A 27,552-nucleotide genomic window follows, 5' to 3' on the forward strand; every position below is an offset into this window, starting at 1 on the left:
GGGCACAACTCTTCAGAACGCTGGCTACATTTATTGAAACAAATGTAGTTTCTGCACAGCCTAAATTCAAAGCAACCTTGGGTCATTCAACATTACTTTTGCAGAAAATGAATTTGAGTGGGGCGAGCTTATGGTGGGAGATGGCAATGCATAACCAAGAACATGTGTGATGGAAAGAAAGCCAAGATTGGAAAGATTTTGTACCGCAAATATCGGTTCAACATCAGAGAACTACAGATAAATCCTCCTGCACAGATTTAATCTCCTTGATCTAACACACAGACACAGATGTCTCCACTCCAACACATAAGTTACTAACAGCCACCAGTTCGGACAAAACACAACTTCTGCACTATACATCTCAGACAGACAACAAGCTAAATCTGCATAAGGAGTCTCTCCCCTCAAGCAACAAAATTTCCCCATGGCTTACTTACCTCTTTCGTCGTTTGGCGTCCACCTGGGAAATACCGCAAAAATGAGAAGTTGAGGCAGAACCTTAAAACACAATATAAATACTTTGTAGGCAAAAGTTTCAGATAAATGGACTTTTCACTGTAAGCAGACATTTTTATATTTAAACGCTCACTCTAAACTTCATATCTAGAACAAGATGATTGCCTATAGCTCTCTATGATGTTCCAAATGTTCCACAATCCCAATTATAAAAAAAAAGAAAAAAGAAAAAAAGCACCTGTTAATTTGTTAGGTAAAATGTTTGGCCACTTGCTAGTAACAACTAACAACGATCTGGCCTTGATCAGCTAAAGTCAATGCTAATCTTAAAGATGTAGTGAAATGGAAATAAGTATGCAGACTGCTGGATAAAGAGATAAACCCAATCAACGATCAGATCTTTAGAGGTACTAGTTTCTAATGTTACATGCGTTGCACGTTGATTTGACTTTATTTCAATACAAACTCACCAAAGGTTTTTACATGCACCAAAAAAATAGCGAATAAATAGAAAAAAAAGAAACAATTTTTCATTATATTACCTCATTATAAATTAAAATGATCTTTCATTCCTCTCCGATGCCATTGTTGTTCAAATATAATCCAAAGTTATAATTATAATTATCACAATTTTTCCTATAGTTTATACTTAGAGCTCTATAATAACTCTATTTTAAATTTAGCACAACTTTTTTTTGTCATAATTTTTACGAGTGATTGTAATTTAAATTATCACAACTTCTATTTTATTTCAACTCTTTTACTAATAATAATTCTAAATTAAATATTATAGTAATATAATTGAAAATAAAGGGTATTCTCATCTATTCAAAAGTTTTTCCAAACTCGTGCTTTTATATATATTATTTATAGATAAATATGATTCGATAATATGTCATGAGATATGGTAGCCACTCAAACCTGATCCAAATCAACTACTGGAAATAGAAAAACCAGGCAGATACAACCTCAAGGCACTTAATAAATACAAGGACTTGCATCTAAGAGTAAAGCATGTTTCCTAACTAACATTAACTTTCTATCCATTTATAATCAATAGTAACACACACAAACAACATTAACTAGAGGGTTCCCAGTGCCTTAAGACTATATATGCTATACATGCCGTTAGTTTTATTTGTAGAGGATGAGAATTCCTCTTAATTGCACTTAAATTCATTAACAAACTTCCTTGGAGGACACCAAAAACGGATCGGGTAAATTGCATATCAGAGGATTAGTAAATACTAAATTGCTCAAAGAAGAAAGAGAAAGACAACTCGCCAAGCATCATGAGAATTTGGTCAGAAAAAGGTCTTACCTTTACATCAGATACTGGTGATGGATGAAATCCGTTCTGTGATCTTTTCAGATCATCCTCAGAACATTCGGAACAAACAAAGTGATCCAACATTTTTGCTTCCTCAATTGTCATGTCCACACAAGCGGGATGATACCTATAGGAACAGTAATAAGAACCTATAGATATCTTAAAAATTATCGGGCCTCCCATTGGCACCAGGAACTCAAAAATACATAGAACGCCATACCAGTCCTTGCAGCCCTCACATTGCACCATGAGATCATCAGGGTTGTAAGGCATCTCACATTTGCAATACCTTCAAAACAGAAAAATCCAGGGGCACCAAATAATAAATACCACATTGCTAACAAGTGAGCTAAAAGCCATATTTCACCAACCAATGCATCATCATACTCACACAGCAACTCGGTCAGGAGTAAAGGCACCGGTAGCAGCTTTATACTCGAACCTACAATAGTAATCCTCAGCCCCAACATCCTCAAGCTTAGTGTAGTTCTTGAAAGAATGAACGATGCACTTCCCTTCAATGGTGTGAGCACTCTGCACATCATAGTGGTCAGACAAAAACAGCTCCTTTGCTCCATGGAACTGCCTCCTTCCTCCAAGTGACTCCTCGGGACGATAATACCACCGTACTCGAACCTTCACATTATTCCTGCTATCTGCTTCAATTTTCTCAACTCGTGCCACATACGGGGGCTTACCAGTGTCGGAAGGACGCATCAGAACACAATCCCCAACTGCAAAAGGAAATCAGACTTTCACTCTAAGCCATCGCAAACTACAATCTCTTAACATCTATATACGCCCGTAAAACACACCCATATGCATATACATTGATGTTGATATGAAAGATGCACCAACAATCCCTTCTGCAAACAGACATCTTTCAACGTGAATGTATATGCATCCATTAAAACCAGCAAAAAAGTAAAACCCGACAACCAAACATTCACTTCTTAATCATCGACACTAATGCTACATGACAGATTTGAAAATTTAAAATTGCTAAACACGAACTACCAAGATCCAAAAGGTTCCCATGAAAAATTTTCGACACTACCAAAGCGACAATTTTTTACGGCGTATACGTATTCGTAGGCGTATATATGTACATGAGAATCACAATACCTCTGACAACTTTGTTGGTGCCTCTGATGGTGTAAGAGTCGAGGTCCTTCTTCCCTTGTTTGGGCTTGGTGCCAGAAATTCCTGGTCTTGTTTTTGCCATGGAAGCTAGGGTTTTGAGCTACGGTCAAGCTCAGGGATTTAGGGGGAAAGTTTTAAATTCTTTTTATTCAAAACAATGGAAATAGAAAGCTTTGAAGAAATAAGGGGAGGAAAGAAGGAAGATAGACAAAACCCTAAGTTCCCCTCATGGGAGATGAAGAGAGGAGACAACTCATACAAGAAGAAAGTACGTTGATGGAGTGAGTGGAGACTGGAGACAATACAGTCAAGTGCTGGAATTACAGTCATTTATGTATTTTTTTTAATTTTTTAATTCATACTGGTAAGAAAAATTAGAGTGTGAAATGATTTTCATTGTAGTTCTCTAATTTTTCACCCCAATGTAAGAACTCTTTTTTCAATATCATAAAAGGATAAATATAAGATTTTTAATCTCGAATTACAAATATTTTAATCTCCACTTTTTGACCCATTTTCTAATTTATGGGCTGAACTGACCCGGCCTCCAATTTTCTTAACACCCACATTTCTTTCGTTGTCAGGAATTCGGTTGAAGAAAAGAAATCATAATGTCTTTATCTTAAAACTAAAATATTCTGTCCATTGAACTACAAATAAAGTGTTCATATTTTCAATTCAGTTAATACATATTTTAAGTTAGATTTTTTAGACAACTCCTACATTCAAAAAAAACAAAAAAAAAAAAAGAAGAAACAGAAATTATTTGACTGACATTTTTTTTCTCAAAGGGAAATATTCATTAATGCCCAGAACTACTACAAAGGAAAATGGTCAAGAAAATTTATTGTCACCAAACAGGAATAGGTGGAGAAAGTAACAATCTCTTGTTTTCTGTCTCACCAAATTTGAACTACAAAAATCAAAGCTGAATATGTTGATACAAATGAAATTATACACCCAGCCATGCATTTGAAAATGCCATCATAGATAACACACAAATCGTTTGGGGTTCTCTTTTTTCTCTCTCAGCTGCTTTCAGCAAAATTATAGGCTTCTATTCCAATAGAAAACTAAATGACCAATAGACGCAATTCTAGTTCAACGGTTGATTGGAGTGTGCATTCGCTCGACAATCCTGTTAACAGCATCACGGGACATCACTAACGCGTCATGCTGCAAGATGCTATAGACATTCAAGCCCTGCAAAAATATACACAACAGTCTCAGCATTAAGAAAAATAACATACAAGCCAACTCGAGCATAGTTGGTTAAAGCAATCAATAACATTATGCCATGCCTATAAGTGAATCCCGATAGCATTCAAATAGTTCTAAACCAAATCTATCATCTGGTAGGCAGTGACAATACAAAGTTAATCAGTTACCATGTAATTAATTACAAAGGCAACCACATTGAGATAATTACAGTTAACACAACTTACAATTGATGGCAGCACGTTGACATAATGTAAATTTTGTGTAGCTAGCTTCAACTTTTCATTTATGGGGCCACCATCCACCAGCAGAAGTTTCTTGGTATTCTCCATTTGATTTACATAGTTCACTATATTTTTGGTTTTATGTGTAGGGACCTCCAAATCCTCAAAGACAAGAAGCTGTTCAGTCAGGTAATACTAATCAGTTAGGATTCAAAACTTAGCACTGAAAACTTTTGTTCTACATTTATTAAGGTGATCTGTAAAACCACATTACAAAATGGAAAATAGTGTGAACAAACTACGCATAACATGCACATGCCAAATACTATTAACTTACCTTTCCTTCAGCAGCACGAGCAGACAGTGCAATCTTCAGTCCAAGACGCCTAACCTTCTTATTCAATTTAAAAGCATGACTTCTTGGCTTGGGGCCATGCATAGTAGCACCACCTCGAAACTGTTATCAATCCATAAAATCAATTAAAAGGCCATAGTAAAATAGCATCATAGATCCAAAACTTCTTAAAAATCAAAGAACAGCAAAGGAGTCACCTGGGGACCACGCAGTGATCCATGCCTAGCTCGACCAAGACCCTTCTGTTGCCAGGGCTTCCTACCAGTCCCACTAACCTCACTAATAGTTTTTGTTGAATGTGTTCCCTGTTGACCATTCAATTATTGCTAATCTTAGCAGATTGTTGGCACAATTCAGAAAATCTTTTTAATGCAAAATGATGTGCAGAATATGGTATGGTCTGAAGAATTTCATTAACACCAAGATAATCCTAAAAGCGAGCCTCAAGCATCCATAAAGAAGGATGAAATGGCACCTGTTGTCGTTTTGCAAGCTGCCATCGTACAACACGGTGGATAATATCCTTTCTAATAGGTACATCAAAAACATCACCAGCCAAAACCATCAAGCCATGGTCTTCATTATGAAAATTTGTCACAGGAACTACCAGGTCTTCATAAAGTCCTGCGCCATAATAATATATTTAATTCAATAGAACACTGCTCCTCATTTAAACAACAAAACACCATTGGCCTATTCCAACAATTATTTAAAGGCTTACAAGCTGAATTCAGTTTAACGAAAACAAGATGCCAAATGGAAGGCAATGCAAAACCCAAAGTGGAGATTTAGGTTAACAAGTTGCATATGTCAAGGTGATTTCAGGAGGCAAGTTTTAGCACAGAAACAACTAATAAAGTGGCTTGGTAACAGTAATAGGCCTCCACCTTTGTTAACTTTATATCTTTTAGAAAGCCAAAGAACATCCCAGAGATTCCTACAAATGCATATTGCCTTCAAAGTTCAAACACTAATACGCTTCCATCTTACGACTATTAAAATTTTTAAAGGCAAGTAGCTACGTAAGGAATGTGGTTTAATGTTTCCATACCTATAGTACGCTCTGGTGTTAGCACAGTCTTTGAAGACAGTAAATCGGACGGAAAAGCACCTCCATTTGAATCAGGAGTCAAAATTGTGGTTGAAAACCTCCGAAAACCAAGGAAAGATGGACCACCCTACATCAATTAAATGTAGCATAGATAGATAAAATACAAAGAGCCGCCAAGATAGAGAAGATAACAAGAGGCTAGGTGCATAAACATGCAAAATAACTAGAACAAAAACACCAAGGGGTTAGAAGGGGTGATAAAGATAGAAACAAATAATACAGAATTCTATAATTGGTATTGTAGTAAGGGCACCTCCACTAGATGCAGAAACAAAAAGCCTGTTATAAGTATTCTTGTTAGAACCTTCTAAACTAAAAATTAAGGATAACAATAATAGCAAATCCATTAACTAGTAAACTAGATCCCCCACCCCCAAATCCCCTTTCCTTGAATTGATTCACCCATCCTGTTGGATAGATTCTACAAAAAGGATATTTAGAAAGAAAACAAAATGAGAGCATACCTTGGAAAAGCTAAAACATTCTGCATGAAGCAAGTTATCCCCAGCAATTTGATCACTCAAATCTAATTAGAAAAAAAGAAGTTACCAGGTCAAGTATACCAATCACATATAAGCAACAAACAAACAATGTTGAAATATTAGTAACTTAGTATACTGTTCTGACCAGAAGCTTGAAATGATCGACCTGCGACAGTTGGATATTCGCGGAAGCCCAAGGCAGACAGTGAACCAAAAGAACGTACAATCCTTCTAGAGATCGACAAAGCCATTATCCAATAACCAAGAATAACTAGTTCAATAGCATCAAGACAAAGTCACTTGCTCATCTACAGCCCAAACTTCATCTGGTTTATGAAGTTTACCTAAGATTAAAGTCCACAGCTTTAGCGAAGAATCATACAAACTTATAAACCCGTTCAAATCAAACGTTTGCATCTAACATTGTGAGCGCAAGGTATTTGATAAAATTCCACATACAAGAAACTCAGAATACGAAAAAAGAATGGCCCACAAAAAATAGTTTCCCTGAAATCGTATTAAGCTAAAATAGAACCTGCATGGCATGCAAGTCGACATAGTTGTTAATCAAATCAATTCTAATTCACGATTAACAAATAATCTATTCTTAAATTAATATACAAGAACGAAAAAAGCAAATGAGATCAGGAACAAGAAGAAACCAAAAGACGAACGTGGCGGGAACCTGGACGCTGAAATGAGACCGGAGAACGTTGACGGCGTATGGCCGCGGTTGAGGGCGTCGGTTTTAGAGAATGGAGGCAATGTGTGGAGAGTGTGGGTTTAGTTTGGTCGTATTGAAAATGAAAAACCTCGTCTTGCTCGATTTCCAGTATTTTTTTTACTGTTTGGGCCAAAAGAATTTCGGCTTAGGGCTTTAGTTGGATGCTCAAACGACGTGATCTCGGCATCATATTTGAACTTAGCCCCAATTTCTGGGCTTTTATTTTGACAAACACAATACAGAGAATGGGCCAATTAAATAATCTATTACTCTCTGTTTCTCTTCTTAGCTTGACATTTTATCACATTATCAATTCTAGAATTAGTGGGTTTTTTGAGATAATAGTATTCACTAATAATTTCATGTCATAAATATTTTATAATTAAATATAAATTAAAGTAAATTAGTTTTATATTATATGTTTATAAATATAGATTTTAAAAAGAATGGTAAATCATCCATATTCATTAATAAAATATTTTTGCTCTCTTATTTTCTTTATTTATTCACTAGATTTGACCATGAGTCGGGTTAGGGCGAGTTCGGTTGAGCGATGAATTTAAGATTTTATCAATCTAATTAGTGCAAGTTCAAATCTCACCATATGCTCACTTGACTCGTGATACCAATTCAACCAGAGACTTAAATAATAATAAATTATTTTCAAAATGAAACCAACATTAATAAAATAAAATAAAAAGCTTTTCATATTTTCATATAAAATTTATACAAGAAAAATTGAACATGTTATGTATAAAATATAGAGCACGCCATACCTTGGGCACGCTTTAACCCGGCCGAATGTTTGACTTGAGATCCAACCTCTCACCTTCGTCTAGCTCGCTCGTTTGCTATCTAAGACACGCGTCCTCACCACCATCCATCTTAGTCCACAACGTATAGTCTTGATAACCAATGTCCTGCTCGCCAACATCTTCTTGAGAGCACCAAAGGACGCATGTCACCCCTAGGAGGTAACGTGTGACAGCCCTAAAATGACCCTAGTCGGAAAGCGGTTTCGGGACCGCTAAACCGAGTCACCAAATTATTTGAATATGATATTTATTGTCTAAAATATGTGAATATGAATGTGTGAAAGTTTTGAGCTTCGATTTAGTCGATTGCATGTGAATTTAGTAATAGGACTTATGTGTGACACTTTTGAAATGTGATAGGTTAATCCATAAGGATCTATTAGTGCATGTAATCAAAAGGGTGGACTTGCATGTCAATTTCCCCCATTTAATTACTAGTGGCCAGCCATGACAAAGGGTGATGGGCAAAACATGTCATAAAACATGTTGTGCTAATGGTTTATGGGAGAAAGGATAAAATAATAATGGGAAGGTAAATGATGACAAAAAAAAATGTGTGTGGTTGCCCCCCCCCCCTCCATTGCCGTGAGTTGAAGAAAGATAACAAAAGAAAAAAATTTACATGCTCATCTTTCTTCTTGGTTGCCGAATTTGGGAAAGGGAAGATTGAAGAGGAAAAACCAAGGTATTCGGCCATGGCTATCCTAGTTTAAGGTATGCATTGTGATTTTCTTTTTAATTGACTATGAGATTAGATTGATAAGTGCATAGCTTATTTAACCCATGGTTTAATTTCATGCATCAATAGACAAATGTTCATTCGGTCAAATGGGAGAAGAATAAGATGAATTTAAATGTTGTGGTTTATTATTTTAGTTGTTAAATGATTTGGTATGAGGTATTTGATTACCTAATTGAAAGTAAGTTAAGTTGTTATTTGATAGTAAATGCAAATTCTATATATGATAATAATGTAAATGTAGGTGGATTCATGAAGTATTTTCGGTTATATGCTATGTATAAGTATGAGTTTTTAAAGTTGGATTTATGAGTATATGTATATTAGTCTATGAACATTCGGTTATATGGTGTTAATATGCCTTTGAAATCGAATGATATTTTGAGTATATATATTGGTGTACATGGTTGTAATTAATCCTATACTTGAATTCGATTAGATATGGTCATGGTATGAGTTTAGTAGGGTTAATACCTTAAAAATTGAATGGAGTTTTAGTTAATCTTATGTGTCATGTTCGTTAAAATAGTTGATGATTTGGGTGTTATTATACGCATTTAGGCTAAAGATTTTTCAGCTATGTTTTATATCTATGAAATAATTATAATGGATAATATGTAGGAGTAATTTCGGCTTGTTATAAATGTGGTACGTGTATGGCAAATGGTATATACATAATGCATTGAAGTTACCCTATAAGGTTGAAATGAGTAATTAAATTATTGGTGTGTATGCATTTTTTTTATTTGCAACTTGGCATGTGAATTGGGTGTATGATAGTTAATATATGTGCTTGAGGTGATGTGATAAAATAATTAGCTATATGGTTTGGTTCATTATTGAGTATAAGGGTTAAGTGCTTTAAAAGAGCTTTTAATGTTCGAAATGATTAAACAAATTCATTCGTTTAAATTAAGCCCAAGAGCAAAGAGGATCAAAGTCGGATAAGGGAAAAGAGAAAGTAGACGAATAGCTGTGGATATCTAGTCGTCAACCGCTTCCGAGGTAAGTTTTAAGTGATTAAACGTTGAGTAAATTCAATCATAATAGGACATAATGAGTTGATTTAATAAGATATGATGTGGCCATGATATGTCTTAAACTCAAATGGTAAGTTCATGTGTTTGGACTTGGAAAGTTAAGAGCAAATTGTAATAATTTGCTTTGGACAGCAGCAGTAACGTGATTTTAGAAAATCACTATAAATTGTTGGTGTAGAATTATAGGCTGAATAAAATATGTAATCAAGGCTTAATTAGTCTAGTTTCTTATAAAAGAGACCTTGTGAGCAAACAAATTTCCTATAAAGAGATATTTAAAGTTGTGTGAGACGGTGTCAGAATGACTCCGAAGTCCCCTGTTCTGTTTTTAGAAAATCATTATAAATTGTACAAAAATGGTTATAAGATAAAATTTATATGCTTAGACTCCTTAATGAGTCTTGTTTCAAATGAAATCAAATACAACACATTTTGAATTCTGTAAAATGAGAAATTTGATTCGTAGTGAAGAGTTGTCAGATTAGTCAAACAGTGGAACAGGGGAAACTTTAAGAAAAATCTGGTATTGATTGGCCAAACCTAAAATTCTGAAAATTTTATGGATGGAAGATATACGAGTCTATATTCAGGGAAAATTAACGGCAAGTGATTTGGAGTTTTGTAGCCCAGTTATAAATAATTTAGTGACTACTGCTCAGGAAAACAGCTCGTAATGAATATGTGATTTTGTTGTAAACATGGATAAAACTTGTTTTAGTTACTCATAAGCTATTGATTAAACCCATACGTGAATTCTAAATCGTGATATTGTAAAACGATACATGACTGTTAGATGGATCTTTGATATTAAAATTTGTGAAATTGTAAGTTTATGAGTATTCGAATATGAAATGATAGTATGGCGTGAAATTGAATTATTCATTGGGAAATGATTAATGTAGATTCGGCCAAGACAAAGTGTATACATGATAGTATATGTGATATGTGAAGTATATTTGGATAATTGTGATGTGAATGTATATATATGTGATAAGGCCTAATGGCCGATATGATGAATGTGAAAGTGTATATATGTGATAAGGCCGAATGGCCAATGTGATGAATGTGAAAGTGTATATATGTGATAAGGCCTAATGGCCGATGTGATGAATGTGAAAGTGTATATATGTGATAAGGCATATGTGATAAGGCCTAATGGCCGATGTGATGAATGTGAAAGTGTATATATGTGATAAGGCCGAATGGCCAATGTGATGAATGTGAAAGTGTATATATATGTGATAAAGCCTAATGGCCGATGTGATGAATGTGAAAGTGTATATATATGTGATAAGGCCTAATGGCCGATGTGATGAATGTGAAAGTGTATAAATGTGATAAGGCCTAATAGCCGATGTGATGAATGTGAAAGTGTATATATGTGATGAGGCCTAATGGCCGATGTGATGAATGTGAAAGTGTATATATATGACAGGGCCGAGTAGCCAACGTGATGGATGTGAAAGTGTATAAATGTGATAAGTCCCGAAGGGCAATTGTGTCAGTACTATATCCGGGTTAAAACCCCGCAAGCTTTATGCAAGAGTATTATCCTGATTAATGTCCGTAGGCTTCGTGCTCGTACTATATCCGAGCTTTAAAGACCCGACGGCTAAATGCTAGGATTCAAGTAACACTTTGATATTGAGTATCTGCATTAAGTTACCATCAAATAAGTATTATGTATTCAAGATGTTCAGGTACGTATTACTTACTCATCGGTGGAGTGATTTCGAGGTGAATTATCAGTATCAAAGAGGTAGGTAAATGTGATTAATATTATAACTCCAAATGTGAGAATGTGCTTTGGAACTATTTGACCATCTAGGTCATTATTATTCGAAAGTATATATGTGGCAGCCAAGTGTTGCGTTTAATGATATTATAGATCGAGATGAAGCTCTAGATTAACTTCATCGAACAGTTGAAATGAATGACCAATAATAGTGATTGAGAACACTTTGTCTTGCTTAAACTTACTAAGCATTAAATGCTTACTCCGTTCTTTGAATCTCTGTTTTATAGATTTTGGTTCGTCAGCTATCGGACTCGGGATTATTGAAGTCGAAGTCGCCCACACTATCAAAGCCCTTTTGGTACACTTTTGGTTGAACTCTGAAAATGGCATGTATAGGACTACCCTTTTTGTAGTGGGTCATGGATCCTTTAGATTTGTATAATTTTGGATAGCCATGCGAAAATGGCTTATATATGTTTGAGCATAATGTTATAATCATTTGGTATGGATATGGTTATTGAGAGGTGTGGATATGCTTAACAAGGATTGGCCATGGGAATGGTTAATCACTATCATAATTTGTGCTATTTATGCTAAAAGGGCTAGTTGAATCATGGAAACTATGAAATAGGTAAAGTCTACCTTAAAGGCAGATGCTGACAGCAGCAGTGATGTAGATTTGGAAAATCACTAAAAATAGTAGGAATAGAATTAAATAGTGAATAAATTATTTAAATGAACCTTGATGAATCCACTTTCATATGGAAGAAACGAAACGGTCATATGAGTGGTATGTTAAGAGATAATTAGGTTTTCGTGAGACAGGGCCCGAACGGTTTCTGGATTCCCTGTTCCGACTTTGAAAATTCATTATAAATTAACCAGAGATAATTAGGAGTCATGCCATATATGTATAGATTCCTGTCTGAGTCTAGTTTCTATAGAAACAAACGGCATCAGTATTGAAGCCCTGTACAGGGAGATATCCGAATTGTAATGCATGAAGGTCAGTGTAGTCGCACCCTGTAACAGGGGAGACTTTAACTAATAAACTGTACTAATTGGCCCGACCAAAAATTCTAGAAAAAAATATGTAGATGGACATAGGAGTCTAGTTTCAGGAAAAAATCACGAAACTGATTTTCGAGTTGTGAAACTCAAGATATGATTTTTAAGGTGACAGCGACACAGTTAGCCAGCTGTCTGGAAAAATTTAAAATGGACTGCGATAGTAAGCGAATTTAGTCTGTGAACCCCTCGTGTCCGACTCCGGCAACGGTCTCGGGTACGGGGTGTTACATAACGTGTCGCCATGCATGGCACTTAGTTACCCCTAGTATGTCGCATGCCTTATAAATACGAGGAGGATCCTCCGTGAGAGAGAGAGAGAAATTAACACTCAACAAAGCCCAAAATACAAATAAAAATTATCTTAAAAATGAAACTTGGAACAATAGAACAAACCCTCCATTATCCAAATCCTTAACGTTATACTTCGTTATCTCATTTATACAAACGTACTTTTTACATTGATTTATTTTTCAATCCTTGTCATTTCAATTTTAAGGTGCCAATATTAGTTTCCTACTATTAAGTTTAGGCAAGTTTTCGTTTTTGGTAGGCAAAAGGAGAAGGGCTGAGCCCTACAAAACTACAAATCAATCAATATAGGCATTTACTATTAAGTTCAGGGAAGTTTTAATTTCTCCACAAAATTCAAGCAGCTTTAGTGACGATATATATACACACCCGAATAATAGGGGAAAAGATTCAAGCATTTGACAAAACTATATGAAAGAGTTTCAACATAGGTATATACTAGTAACAGGAGTTAATCTTTGATATATACTAAATAAATAATATCCGGAGGTAATGCATAATTATCTACCCCACAATTAACTATAACCGGTTGCATATAGAAGCAGTTGCCTTCAAGCTTGGCAGCAGCGATGCATCCATACTCATTGTCTTTAAAGAAGTGTGTGGGAGAGATCCATAGGGAAGGGATTCCCCAAAATATTGTCCATGAAATAGTGTGGATAGGTAGCCTCCATTACCACAAACTGCATATCCTCAGATGGCTTCCAATGCCTTTTCCTTTGATTAATGAACCAGTTGTTAATTTGCTTCTGGTCCAGACCTGTTGACTCTGCCAACGCTAGCTTCTGCGATTCCTATTGCAACATTTGGTCGATGGACCGGTCAATGTTAATACAGTGGACAAAAAAATGAAACCCTTGAAGGCTGCATAGCTTGCCAATTATAAACACAAATTAAGCAAATTAAAACTGAGACATATTTCCCTAAAACTAAGCATGTTTGGGGCATGTTCAAACATAAGTGCGGAGATATGATCTTTTTAATAAATGGAAAAACTAACTAAAAAAATAAAATTGATCATAGCGGGGTCTAGTATATACCCATCCGACACTTCGAACCCTGAATCCAAATAACGTAGGCAAATTGTGTACATACCGATGGGTAAGGCCATTTGTAATGTTTAGTCCACCAATCCAGCAACTTCTGTCTGGCTTCCTTAGGTAGCTTCCCTCTCTTCCTCTTCTTCATAAACTCTTGCTTCAGGCTACCTAAATATCCGCTGTATTTACGCAAAAGCTGGCCTTTAAGCTCTCGGTCTTCCGCAAGGGGATCGATGAAATGGTGGTTGTTCACATCAGCCTCTTCCTCAGATGATCCATTCAAGTTAACAGCATCTCCACAAGCTGAACACAGAATGAACCAGTCAATCTCCTAATTCTCAAACCGAACCAACTACCATGTCACCATAAAATTCATTTCTTCTGTCTACAAACAAACCATTACAAGAATCCAATAATCCAAACTATTATTATAAAACCCGTGACGCAGTAGGTTAAGGCAAATTACACATACCCAAGATCACTTCCATAGATCAACACAAGGGTTCAAGCATTTTTGTACGCACATTATCCCCAACTAACATAAAGTAAGAAGGATTGAGTTGATTTCAATGCCAAGATATCTAGCATTGAGTAAAAGAAGGCAACCCTTTAATGATACAGAATTAATAATAACATAACCAGAATTAAAACTTAGTAATTCCAAAGTATTCTAGCTTCGTATATTTATTCCTAGTGTAAATCAATCTCATAAAATAAAAAACTGAAATATAAAAAGGATTGTCATAAAACAAAGTAGTATCAGTATTTTATTAGCAAGCAATTCTAGATTAAACCCTACTGAAATCCACAAATGAAAAATTGAAGATTACCTAAGTACAGCATCTACAATACGTCGAAAGCATCAAAGAGCTTTGACATTCAAATATATAACCTTTTGACTTTCAGTCGTCAGTTCCACAGCCGAAGGCAAGTAAACAAGTATTTGATGATCAAATGCTTTGAGAAGCACCACAAAAAAGGAAACACATATAAAGAATTCTAAAACGGTCAACCTCATGCAGAAATAGCTAAAAACCACTACATGAGTTGAATTACCCACCCTTACATGTGTATAATCTTTAACACTGTGCATTACCCTTTACAAATACAAGGCTTCAAAATTAGGGCTGTGGTTGATAACTCCCCATACTCAAAACTTTGTGAAGGAACGCTAGTTTGTTCAAAACCTAAAATTCTTACAAATTTTGATCAATCTTACAGGACTGTTATCATCTTTGATGTATATAGTTACAAGTGTCATTTCCGGAAGCCTTTACAACTGAACTAGCCGGTCGCTATTTAGCTACCGCAGAAACATCCGTCCTTAACCGTGACCTTGAAAACCTCATAACTAGCATAGTCGTTATTTTCCAGCATAGTTAAAGGACAAAAACAAGAAATGTTCCATATAAAAGCTAGCAAAACATTGAAATGTCATTTCCTTCAATGGTGGAACTCCGAAAAGTAGAAGAAAAAACGTGTCCATTTCTAACATACCAGATGACTTCATAAGAAACCCAAGAAGCAAACGAAGAGAATCAAAGCAGCAGGGAATATCTACTATTTGGTTATTGTGGACACCCTAGTTGGTAAAACAGTTCCATATACCCATTGTGAAAAGGAGTAGCACAATTTTAAAGAAGCATCAAAGAAGAAGAAGAAAACAAAAGAGAAAATGGTGCCAAAAGGGGCAGGCGACACTTGACTTGGAACAAGCACCAATAAACTATACATTATTTCGTTAAGATCTGTTGATTAACTATTAGAGCTACATGTCTCCAGAAATATAGACATGCATGGGAGATTGTTCCAGATTTAATATTAGCAATAATCCTTGAAGGTTGCGAGAGAGAAAAAGTACTATCACCGGAAGTTGAAGGGGAAACAGTGAGGGCTTTAAACTGGCACTCGACACTTTGGAGGAAAAGCATGGCGTCCTTAAATGTTTTAGATAGCTCTTGCTCGTATTTAGCGAGCATCTCAGAATAAGCTTCCATGAACTGGTCAAGTGCTGGATCTTCTCCTACGCAGCCGATGGTACTGGGACCCATAGTGGCCGCAGATGCACATACTTGTTCTAATCTCGCCACCACTTCAGGTGGTGCTCCTACCTGCTTGGTTTTTTTTTTTTTTTAAGATCGCTTTCGTTAGAAAAAAAAACCAATACCTTCACTACTATGAAAAATTGTTAAAATAAACAAAACTGAAGACTCGTGTCTCTATCGGACAAGAAAAATTATCTTTAAGAAAGGCAAAAGAGATGAGAGATGACAAAGGTATAAAAATCTTCCGTCTCCGCTAAAAACTGCTCAAATGAAATGACACAAGCGTTCAATACCCAAGTCCCCACAACTTCTAAGAACTTAGCATAAGGTTCATATCCCAAAAACTGGCCAAAGGAGAGAGAAGGTGAAAGCTCGTGGCCAACTGGGTAGCAGATTCATAAGTCAAACCTGTTTGGCTTAGTTTTTTACCTTTCGGCAATTGACATAGGCGGCTACGAGACGGTGGTAGAGAGGATGAGCCATGATCTTGGCCTTGACAGAAGAAGAGCTGCCATCGTTGCTCTCCATGAAATAGCATCCGGTATTGTTATTGGTGGTGTTGCTTTGATCGTCAATAATCATAGAGGAGCCGCTGCTGCTATTGTGGTTCTGGTCTTGATTGTTGGTTGGGGCTAAAGGAAGAAGTAAGGAGTTGAAGTCCGAATTATGATGATAATATTGATGTTGATCATGAGGATGAATAGCAGTGAGAGGCATCACCGTCATAGGGCATAGTCCATTGCTGTTGTGTCCAAAAGCCATCATGCAAGAAGTGCTATTGGAAACGCCTTCCATTATCTCTCACTGTCTTTATCTTTTCTTTCTCTTCCTTTTTGGCTAGCTGTTGTTCACTAGGAAGCTTTGGTGTATAACAACATGAACATTCTCTCTCTTTTTTTCCCTTCTTTTTTCTTGCTTTCCCGGTTTCTCTCTCATACGCAATCTTCTTTTTCGCCCTAAAGGTTGTATCTCAAGGACTCTCCCGCGAGATTTATGCTACAATAACCAGGCTTTTTACAGGAAATCCTAGACAGTGATAGCAATGAGAGTAGTAGTAGGCGCTGCAGCACCAGGCAGTCCGTTAAGAAATGCGGGTTGGGTCTGGCAAAGCCTGCTCAGGTTTCCATTAGAAAAAATGGGTGTTTATCTTTGTAGTGACTAGCAGCATTAACTCCTTTCGAGTTCTGTTTGGTCTTTCATCAGAAGAAAGGAGCGGAGAGAGAGAGAGAGAAGGCAGGAGTGTTTTGAGTCGGACTGGCACTTGAAAGCAAGCGCACGCGGGGGGGATACAGAGGAAGTAAATAGGGCAGTTAAAGCAGGGAAATCGTTTCAAATGGTGTGATATGTTTGAGGAGGCAATTGGCCACTGGCTGGACAGCCAAAGCTTTACCTTCCCGATGAAAAGTCTCCCTTTCTTTTCTTGCACTGCCATTACTGGCCAGGAACTAAAAAGCGAAATGAAACGAGCATTTATGTTAAATAACTTGGATCAACGATAGATTTAATCACTTGTATATAATTTACAATTTTATTATATAATTATCAATAATTACTAAGTCATTTAATATAATTATTAGTGCAACAAAAAAACAAACGTGCTCGTCAACGATATTTTTCTTTTTCCCTCGCTCTACATTAACTTTATTTTTGCTCTCTTTGTCCTTTTCTCTCACATTAGGGAAGATTTCTTCAGTGGAGGTTCTAATGAAAATAAAATGAAAGGGTATGAGAAATTTGTGATAATATTTCAAAATGAAAGGGGCAAAGAATAAAGCTGTTGAACTTGGAAAAATGAAGTTAAAAGGAAATATTTGAAAGAACAAAGAAGTGAAGAAGATAAATGTCAAGACTCAAAGCGCCGCCCGACTTTGAAACAAAAGTAGGAAATGTTTAGGATTTCTTTCTATTAGATTATTACTTTTTGTTAATTTTTCAAGCTTAATTTTAGCTTTCATAATATTTATAAAAGTTTTATAATAAGCTTATATAATATATATTAAACTTATTTATAATGCATTAGGAATATACTCATAATTTATTACTATAATTAAATAAAATTTTAAAAAACTTTTTAATATTACTACCAATTTAATTTCGTCACCGATCAATTAATTAAATTAAATCGATTTCATCACTTATTTCAATTTTAACATAAATTTATTTAAATATAATTAGATAAAGTAGTACATTTCTATTTGCAAAGTAAGCTCCACCTTGATGCAAATTGTGAGGGAGGAGCCATTTGGACAAGTAGTTGGATAAAAATAAGATCTGATGGTGTTGTTAAGGTGGATCCAGTATGTTGTTGCAAGGAGAGTTTTGACGGATCAAAATGGGGAGTGGATTCTTGATTTTAACTGATATTTGGGGAAATGTTCAATTTTCGATGCTAAATTATGGGTTATTTTAGATGACTTGACACTATTGTAAGGTAAACATTGCGATAGAGTACTGGTGCAGATGGACAATATGGAGGTTATTGTGACTATTCAGGAATCTACTTCAAAGACTTCAAACTCAGCATTAATCAGACATACATCATTTGCTGAAGAATGTGGAGAAGTAGATGCTAAAATATGTCCCTAGACAAGAAAACAAACAAGCCGACCAAATAGCCAAAATGGCATTTGTCAGGGAGGAAAAATTGCAATTTTTTTCAAAGATTCCTTTTGTTTTAATTTAGTTGGTTTGAATCTTTTTGTTTGTTTTTCACCATATATATATCATTTTCATTTTACATTGGTAGAGATTAATTGTTTCAAGGTTTGTGGTTGTTTATTTTAATAAGATGTTCTAAAATTTGAATTTAAATTATCCTTTTAAAAATATAATATGAATTTTATATACCCAATATTGATATATTAAATGAGTTAATTTAAATAACAAGATGCAACTGTAAAAGGAAAAAAAGGGGGGGTGGATGCAGAAAATAAACTGTTAGAAGTAAATAGTTGTTACTAATTGTGGTGCAGCAGAGTCAAGGTGAACACAGAGACACCTAGAGATATAAAAAATTGCTTCAAATCCTTGTTAGTCTTCTCAGTCTCAGTTGTCACTTAATCCACAATTATTTGGCACGGTAAAAAAAGGATGGATTGAACCGGAAACAGGCTGGTAAAGCCAGTGTGGGACAGTCCCAACCTCATCCTCTCTCCCACACACAAATATTAAAGTTATGTCCCTCTCACTCTTGGTCTCCTCTCCTACAGCTTCCACCGCTGTGAGTCTATGAGTGCTTGTAATGCACCGATACAGGCGTCAACAAATTGTCTCCCTAATTCGTTCTTCATAACGCTAAACCTATCTTATTCTAATGCCATAATTCTTTCGCTGGTTTCGTATCTTCTGCGATGGCTACTACTACCATCCACCGCTGCTAATTTCTCAATCTCTTTTCGTTTTCATAATATCGAAAGGTGTGGCAGTTTAGATTGTTCATGTATTAACTCAGTAAACATTATTATCGACTTGATGATATTTTACATTTATTATATAGTATATTTCTTGGTCGACAAAATGTCACAACATATGCTTAGCCCATATATGTTCTGGTTCTGCAATCTGTCTTTTACGCTTCAAGAATCTTATGCCATGCTAAGCTAAGGTACATTGAAATGGATGCGTAAAGTTGAAGTGCACAAAGACCAAACAGTACCATTGAGTCTATAAATCTTAACCATTTAATTAATAAAATAATACATCTTTTATACGGTAGTGGATGAGGATGTGCGAAAGCTAATTTGCTGAGAAAAAAACCATCTCCCATCATCCATGTACGCATGAGCCAATAAGATGCAACAAAAACATCGATGGCTAGCAATCTGTGAATCAATTTCTCAACACCCCCCCATCTAAATATAGTATAATATCCTTGAAAAAATAGAAAGATTAAGTTTTTAAAAATAAAAATACAGAAGTGCAAAATGTAATTGTAATTTTTAAAATTTAACATTATAATTTAATTAAAAAAATAATTAATTAATTCAACTCGAAGGAAGCGGAAACATCCATATTTTTATGAGGACAAAGGGAACAAAAGCATATACTGATATTTGCTATAAAAGCCAAGAAATACAAATGAAAAAAGAAATGTAAAATTTATGGTTCCCCCTTTTATTGCAACACTAAAGTTTGAAGTCAGGAGCTAGGTTTAGGGTTAATGGGGAAAGAGCCTTGGCAGGGGTAGCTATGTAGGGCTCGAAAAGAGAGAGTACACCAAAAGAATCCGTCACAACAGAAAAAAGCTAGAGAGACGCCAAGTGAGAACTACTGGTGCAAACGCTTTGTTTTTTTTTTTTTCCTCTGAAAAAACTTTACGTCATTTCCACCAACAGTTGCATGATAAGATGGTGAGAGATGTAAAAAGAAAAAAAAATTGATATGAAAGAAATTCGAATATTATATTATATATTTGGATAATTTTAGGTTTATATATCATTGGTATGATAAGAATTCGTATTATTTTTTAGAATTTTTCTTTAAACAATGTTTTTACAAATATCCACTTGTAAACCATCAAAAAGAAGAACAACTATTCAATCATGATTGATGTTTGTGAAAGCTTAATATCTAGTTGTGGGTGATTAAAGCTATAATTGCGACAGATAATCCACTTATTCTTTAACCATATTTCTGCATGAATTGAGCTTCCTTTTTCCTACATCATGCATGGAATTGACAATTAACATTTCCTCCTAACTAAAATCATTAATTATGGACTAAAAGGTGCTCCCTGTTGGTCTGGTGCTGCCAACTCAGCTAGTAGTTAGAATTGGAGGAACAATTAATTCTTTCAGGAGCTTCTCGATTGGTCTCTTGGTATAAGTTTTTTTGTTCTGTGCCTAAACAGTCTATAATTGTTTGGATGATTATTTTAAACCAATTATTTAGTGATGATATAATTTTTTATTTTTTCTTTTTATACTTTTGAGTGCATCTACTCTCGAGATTCATGACATGTGTATTAGTACATGGGTAATTTCTTGTTTGAAATGTAAGTTGTGCTGGCATGATAGGAATTCTTCTAGTTCTAGTGAAGTTTTGTTTGCAAATAGAGTTTGAGAAATGTATAGGTTAGGCCTCTAGTTTTGGTTGCTCTAATCTGTCCTACTTTATTATTTTGTATAGTTTCTTATTGCACAATTACAATTTAATTGTTGGATGTAGCATAAATTTTTTATGCTACAATATTAATGAAAATATATTAATATAAAAATTCTTGGAGCACTTTTATTCAACTTTAGAATTTCGTGTTCTCATTTTTGTTAAAAAAAAACTAAATCTTACTTTTAATACAAAACTATTATAATTAAAATATCAAATTTGTTTCAAGTACAAACTTTATCTCATTATTTACTGATACACATTTTTTTTCTTTTTATTAAAAGTAATAAATTTTAAATTTCGTTAATATACTCATTATATTAAAATGATAATCGATAATTTTATCTAATTTTATTAATTTATTAAGCTAAAATATAATAATTTAATTTATTAAATTTTATTTTCCGGTATTTTTGTATAGATATATGATTGTAATGGCGATCATCATCTTTCTATATGAATATATAAATATACATTATCCAACCATGTCACATGTGAAGTACCAAAAGTCCAGTAGTGCAGTACAAACTTAAGGTGGGTTTAGATGGGCGGTGTGTTTACCTACGGTTAATGTAAAAACAGCGGTGGCGGTGAGATTAGATACTGTAGCGATACTGTAGCGTGAGACAAAAAGTAAGCTAAACGCACCGCACTCAATCACCCATCCAAACCCACCCTTAGTGAAAAGGTTCTGAAAACAACAACATAGACAAGAGAAAAACTAGTTCACTGACGATTCTACCACGTTACTTATACTTATAATCTATAAATTTTAGGATAAACTTTTTAGTTGGTCATTCAATTTTTAGGTTACTTTCATTTTAGCCATTTAAAATGAAATATTTGCAATTTGGTCACTCAACTTTTAGGGCGATTTTAGTTACCCAAGCATTAAATTTTTAACGGCGGTTAACTGTACTTACCACATCATGTTTACACTTTCATTTTGGTCACTCACGAAATATTTTTTCATGTATTAATTGGGGTAAAAAAATTGAGGATTAAAGTGAAAAGGCAATAAAAACTAAAATATTATACAAAAATGGTCAAATTTTACTTGTGTATCCATTATCGAAATTCTAATTTTTTTAATATTGAAATTTTAAATTTCAAAACATCAAAATAAATTGAATAAATTGTTTAAAAAATTTTGTCCATTGATAATGCTAATCAATTTGTTACTATAATATTAAAATTAATTGATTTAATCTCCTTTTAAAATTTAAAATTTAATTTTATGTTTCTAACTTATCCTTAATGAATCAACTCAAATAATTCATATTTAATAATCATCCACAAAACTTAAATTTCTGTTGATTATATAATCTCAAATCTTTCATGCTAAGCTAAAAGAAAAAGGAAAAAGTATTTGCAATTAATTAAATTAATTGCTTGTTCTTCTTTTGATTAAAGAAGTGATGAAAAAATTATGATTTTTGTTTGGAATGAAAGATAAAATTAATTAATTTAATTCGTTGCAAGGATTTTTCTTTATTTTTAGTTTAGCATGAAAGATTAAGATCATATAATGAAAATAAATTGAGTTTTGTGGACAACTATTAAAGACAATAGTTTTATTGATGATTTTTGAAAATGATTTCAAAACATCAAAATAAATTGTTGGAAATTTTTTATTCATTAATAATGTCAATCACTTACTACTGTAATTTGAATCTTAATATTTTAAAAAATATATTTCAAAACTTAAATTTAGAATTTTCGACAATGGGATAAATAAGTATAATTTAACAAAATTTTTATGTATTATTTTGATTTCTATTTATTGTTCACTTTAATTCTTAATATTTAAAAATATATATTTTTGGGTGACCAAAATAAAAACAACTTAAATATTGTGATTAAAATGAAAGCAAAAATATAATGTGATATATAAAATTAACCGCCATACAAAATTTAAAACTTAAATAATTAGCATAAATCGTCCTAAAAATTGGACGATAAAAATGAAATATCGTAAATAATTACGAGGAAAGAAAAAGAATCCTGGATTAAAGAAGCTTTTTATCAAAAAGTGAAATCGGTTGGTTGATGAACATGATCATCATGATTTAAAATTATTGTTTGTGCATCTAGATTAAGGACCTGGACCATACCCATTTCTGGAAACTACTTATCCGTTCAACGGTTGTGCAATCATCCCATAAAATCATAGGGGGATCTGCTTACTTTTGTATCTAATTATATTTCTATCATTTGTTTTATATTATGTTTTTGTATTATATAAATATAATAATACCTAAAATTATAATAATGAGGTGTGACAATGGTTCACTTCATCATTTTTTTTATCATGAATCTCTGTCTATGAAAATCTAACACATTTCATTGCTAGCAAAAATTCTAGTAGCAAGAAAATTAGTCACTACTACTTGTAATGAACATATTGATTTAGATAAAAATAAATTATAAGGTATACAATCTAAATGTCGTCGGCTTATTTTCCATAAGCACCTAGGCTGGCTAGCACATCGTTCCATTAGTGGTTCTTCATTGTGTTTTCATGACAAGACTCTTACATCCTAATTTATACACCAAAACTTAATGATCAAACGTATCAGATTTTTTGGTGGAGAGATTCGCAAAGCATTAAGGGATCCTAATTTATATCCCTTAATGCTTTTTCCCTTGCTTCTGGCCGACGTTGTTTTTTCCTGTCCAATCTATACACCACCATCGATGGAGATAAAAAAAGAACCGTATAACTCGTGAAAGCGTGAGATGGAAGTCTCCATCCCTGGCCAACCCTTCCCTTTGTCATCAGAGCTTGCAAGGAAATGGTGAGCTTAAGAATGAAACGCTTACGGCAGCAACTTTGGCATGTGTATATAATATATGTACGGATATACCAATAATCCTCTGTAGGGAGAAAAACTGACCACTTCTACAATGATTATCTGGTTCAAGAAAAAAAAATTCAAACAATTCCATACCATTCAACTAGAAAGAACCATCAAAAACCTGCTTCCAGTATATAGTAGTGGTTCATAATCGTTTCAAGTAGATGGATTCTTTTTCACTAGGTACAATAAGCACTTGTAGAGATAAGCAGATACGACACTTTCGACACAGTCGGAGCTTAGAACTTCTGGATTACCACAGAATTGGCAAGGCCTGCCTGCTCTATGGTTTGGGTTGGATCAGTAAGAAGTTTAGGAGGGAAACCCATTATCTGCAACTGATAGTTTGTTGCACCCCCAGGTCTAGATGAATTGATGAAGGAACGGATGTCATCAACTGTGTGGTGGAGATTGAAGCGGGTTATCATGCGAGTCCCATCAGCCAGCCTAAGTTGAATTGAGGTCGATGGTAAACTTTCATCTACAACCAAGCCAGGTGAAGGGTTCAGAGCTGTGTTGAGAGGACTGGAACCGGTAGTTGGTTCAGGAGCTGCCGAAGTACTGCTGCTACCAAGAGTTCTTCCTACACCTTGAAATGCTACTTGGCGTTTCTTCTCTGGTTCCTGCAAGAAGACAAACATTGGAGTTATCCTCGAAAAGGACTTAAAATCAAGAATCAACCAAGTTGAAATTTTATGCTTGTGAAAAGAAGACAGAAGCACTTTTGAATAAGGCCCTTTCAATCAGCATCACTTTCTAAATTCGACTAGTTCAACCTTCCAGGCAAAAATAATGCTAACAAGGAGAGAGAGACTCACAGGGCATTTCTCGTCCCTCTTTATCAGATTGACATGAACAGAAGACCTTCTATCAGCAGGCTCAAGCTCTTTAGGACACTCAGACTTTCTGATGCTCTGATTCGAGATGCAACCAAGTTGTTAATAAACAAGAAATGGCATTCTGAAACATAAAAATTAATCCACCCATAAAAGAATTGAAAACATATAGAATGGGACACCTGTTTGTACAATATACAAAATGGAAAAGACAAGTATGCAGAAGACCGAACTCAGTAACCGTAGTCATGCAACTGAGTATTCACTCCAAAAGATGAACAGAAATCACCCACATCCAATAACAGCTGTCACTTTATTCATTTTCTATAACTCTATTTCTTAAAAGAGGTATTTAATCCTAATTTTCATTACCTCTAAAAATGCTGCATTTTCAGGATCATCCAACCTCCTCAGAGGGCCATCATCCACGGTGAAACCGTTGGTCCAGAAAACTATGTTGTGAATAATGGAATCAGGCTGCTGAGGTGCAGAAGGAACAGTTTCCCCTGAGAGTAATCTACCGGTTCCAGTAAAACTTGTTGAACTTGATGGACGAGGATGCTCGAGAGGACCTTCTACAGCTCCCAGTTGCCTAGCTTGATTGAAAATTTCATCTACATCATTTTTCTTTGAAGGATCTTGAACAAGCATGCCACTGCAATAAACAGAGTTAAAGTTGATCATCCTTAAGCATGCCATCATAATATATTGAATTGTGAGGTTGGGAATTCTATCTGAAAAACTTAACAGAAATAAAGGAATGGCTTCATCAATGATAAAAAGAATGATGATTGTGTTGATAACTTGTTCCAGGACCTCACATAAGATATGCAAGTCAAAACATCGAAACTCGGTACTTAAACAGGAGATACATCTAAAATCCAGCACTATTGCATATAAACATTCCAATACTATAAAATGCAAATAATAATTACACATCACCTAATGTGCAGCAAACAACATAAACTTCAGAAGGAAGACTTATTAGTATCATCTAAGAATCAATTTTATTTTTTTCCGATCAAGCAGGCAAGTACTCAACAAGGTTAAAATTTTATTCAAATTATTATTAATACATCAAATTAGATAGCATGTGTTTATTCAAACAAAACAAGAAGTAAACTGAATACGCCAAAATTTCTAAATCACAATAACGATGACAACTTATTCAACTTGCCCTATATGCACATCAGCTCAAAACTAGCATCATCAAGAAAAAGAGAGAGGATCTTTTCCAGTTACTAAGATCCCTAATTCTTGACGATTATATCTCCTATCTAAAGCTAATGTAAATCCGTTGGACTTACCCTCATAATTTGTATTCAACAAATGACGCGAACATGATCTGCTATTGTGAGAAACTGGGGTTTTAGTTTATCACATCATCAAACCAAGATAGGCTTCTCAAGCACTTAATTTAGGTGAAAGCAGTGTTAATACCTTGCAAGTACTAACTCTAGTCTCCAATACCACTCAAATCATAAAGTCCCCCCAAAAAATTACCCAAAGTAGCAGGTGATAGTATAAACCCCAAGTAAGTTCTTAAGTTCTCATCCAAATTCATTCTCAAAATCCATAGAAATCAACCAAGCTTGAAACTTTAACAACTCATGAATAAATCAAATTCTTCTTTCAACCATTAAATTTACTCAACAATCAATCAAACAATTGGATGATTCATGCTAATAATAACAACAAGAAAAGGCCAGAAATAAATTGAAGAAAAATGGAAAGAAAATAAAAGAGAAAAGAGATGACCTTTTCTCGCCACCAGTGTAGTACTCCTGGGGATCATCGGAATCGCTGTCGGAATCGGGTCCAGAGGGCCGGTTCAGATCCGAGAGCGTGCGTATTCCACCGGCGCGGCTGCTCGACGGCTTCGCAGATTTCTTGTCACGTGAGGCCATCAATTTTGTCAGATTTCGCTTTATCTGATAGAGATGCAAGTTCCGAGAGAGACGACAGATAAAATAGAGAGGAGGAAATTCTGTTTCTATGGCTCGCTTGGCTTAAAGATTGGCTTGGCTTGACCTTTGGGATTTTCACACTTGGGAATTTGATTCCCTCCAGCTCGAACCGGATCTTCTCATGTGCTTTCCTTGAGCCGAAAATTATATGCTTGTCGGCGGCTAGATTCTATTTTCTATCCTTGAACCAAAGCCAAAACTAACTCATTTGATCCATAACTACACTTGATTAATGATCGGGCAATCCATGACCGGTCTGAAATTTAAAAATGTTCAACCAAAACTATTACATCCGAAAAATAGATTTAGGTGAAAAAAATTAGGTGAAAAAAATTAGGTCCGATTAAAATATAGGTTATCTTTAGGCTTAACGTTTAAAGTCCAAATTTAATCTAACCTATCTTTCAAGTTTTTTATTGTTTTATATTAATTGTTTTCATATATTATATAATTTACTACATATAAAAAATTAAATCTATAATAATATATAATATTATTATAATGTAAACATTAAAATAAATTAAGATGAATATTTGTTAAACTATAACAAATAAAAAATATAAAAAATTAAAATAAATATAAATATATTTTTAAAGAAGATTTTAAAAATAATATGGACAAACTTAAAAAAATAAATTTAGATTAATCATTTATAAATATGAACGTGTTTGACCAAAATAGTAGACTCGTATTTCAAATTAAAACAAACTTAAGAAAACATACAATATATAAATAAAATACTTAGACCCGATCTGAACTTGACCCGATTCAACATCTCCATCCATAACCATGCCTTTTGTTATGAAAATGGGGCTCTACACTGTTAGACAAAATGGGCAGCTTCAGTTTCTGAAAATTCTAAACAGATTAAGCCCATATGGCCCGACATTTGTATTTGGGGCGTTACCCTTTCCCAAATATTTATCAATCAACTTTTATTGGACTGAG

The 27,552-nt window shown here is 34.5% G+C and overlaps 4 protein-coding genes across 16 annotated transcripts; all 4 read right to left on the reverse strand.

Moving 5' to 3' along the window:
• Window positions 1–167: 167 nt before the first annotated feature.
• On the reverse strand, window positions 168–3,387 carry LOC107905907 (chromatin remodeling protein EBS). The gene is made up of 5 exons (XM_016832694.2): window positions 2,912–3,387; window positions 2,178–2,520; window positions 2,007–2,075; window positions 1,778–1,913; window positions 168–460 (listed from the first exon to the last, which is right to left on the reverse strand). Exons 1-5 carry the CDS (start codon window positions 3,009–3,011, stop codon window positions 434–436), a joined length of 675 nt encoding a protein of 224 aa, XP_016688183.1. The 5' UTR covers window positions 3,012–3,387; the 3' UTR covers window positions 168–433.
• A 373-nt stretch (window positions 3,388–3,760) lies between these two features.
• LOC107905905 (50S ribosomal protein L4) lies at window positions 3,761–7,214 on the reverse strand. Of its 13 annotated transcripts, none has more exons than XM_041093965.1 (10): window positions 7,005–7,193; window positions 6,779–6,854; window positions 6,465–6,663; window positions 6,302–6,363; window positions 5,778–5,904; window positions 5,202–5,350; window positions 4,924–5,031; window positions 4,709–4,828; window positions 4,375–4,548; window positions 3,761–4,132 (listed from the first exon to the last, which is right to left on the reverse strand). In XM_041093965.1, exons 3-10 carry the CDS (start codon window positions 6,568–6,570, stop codon window positions 4,031–4,033), a joined length of 948 nt encoding a protein of 315 aa, XP_040949899.1. In that variant the 5' UTR covers window positions 6,571–6,663; window positions 6,779–6,854; window positions 7,005–7,193; the 3' UTR covers window positions 3,761–4,030. The 13 variants fall into 13 exon arrangements, with proteins under 13 accessions (XP_040949899.1, XP_040949905.1, XP_040949897.1 ...); XM_041093971.1 differs by having other exon boundaries at window positions 6,486–6,663; window positions 6,994–7,193; XM_041093963.1 differs by having other exon boundaries at window positions 6,994–7,193.
• A 5,819-nt stretch (window positions 7,215–13,033) lies between these two features.
• LOC107905904 (homeobox protein SBH1) lies at window positions 13,034–17,280 on the reverse strand. The gene is made up of 4 exons (XM_016832687.2): window positions 16,270–17,280; window positions 15,663–15,906; window positions 13,851–14,098; window positions 13,034–13,549 (listed from the first exon to the last, which is right to left on the reverse strand). The coding sequence occupies exons 1-4, from the start codon at window positions 16,633–16,635 to the stop codon at window positions 13,346–13,348; spliced, it is 1,062 nt and encodes a 353-aa protein (XP_016688176.1). The 5' UTR covers window positions 16,636–17,280; the 3' UTR covers window positions 13,034–13,345.
• A 6,597-nt stretch (window positions 17,281–23,877) lies between these two features.
• Window positions 23,878–26,837, reverse strand: LOC107905903 (plant UBX domain-containing protein 4). The gene is made up of 4 exons (XM_016832686.2): window positions 26,396–26,837; window positions 25,010–25,292; window positions 24,620–24,715; window positions 23,878–24,424 (listed from the first exon to the last, which is right to left on the reverse strand). The coding sequence occupies exons 1-4, from the start codon at window positions 26,542–26,544 to the stop codon at window positions 24,041–24,043; spliced, it is 912 nt and encodes a 303-aa protein (XP_016688175.1). The 5' UTR covers window positions 26,545–26,837; the 3' UTR covers window positions 23,878–24,040.
• Between the last annotated feature and the right edge of the window lie 715 nt (window positions 26,838–27,552).

Source organism: Gossypium hirsutum, chromosome D05 (assembly GCF_007990345.1).
Source record: "Gossypium hirsutum isolate 1008001.06 chromosome D05, Gossypium_hirsutum_v2.1, whole genome shotgun sequence".
Lineage (NCBI taxonomy): Eukaryota > Viridiplantae > Streptophyta > Magnoliopsida > Malvales > Malvaceae > Gossypium > Gossypium hirsutum.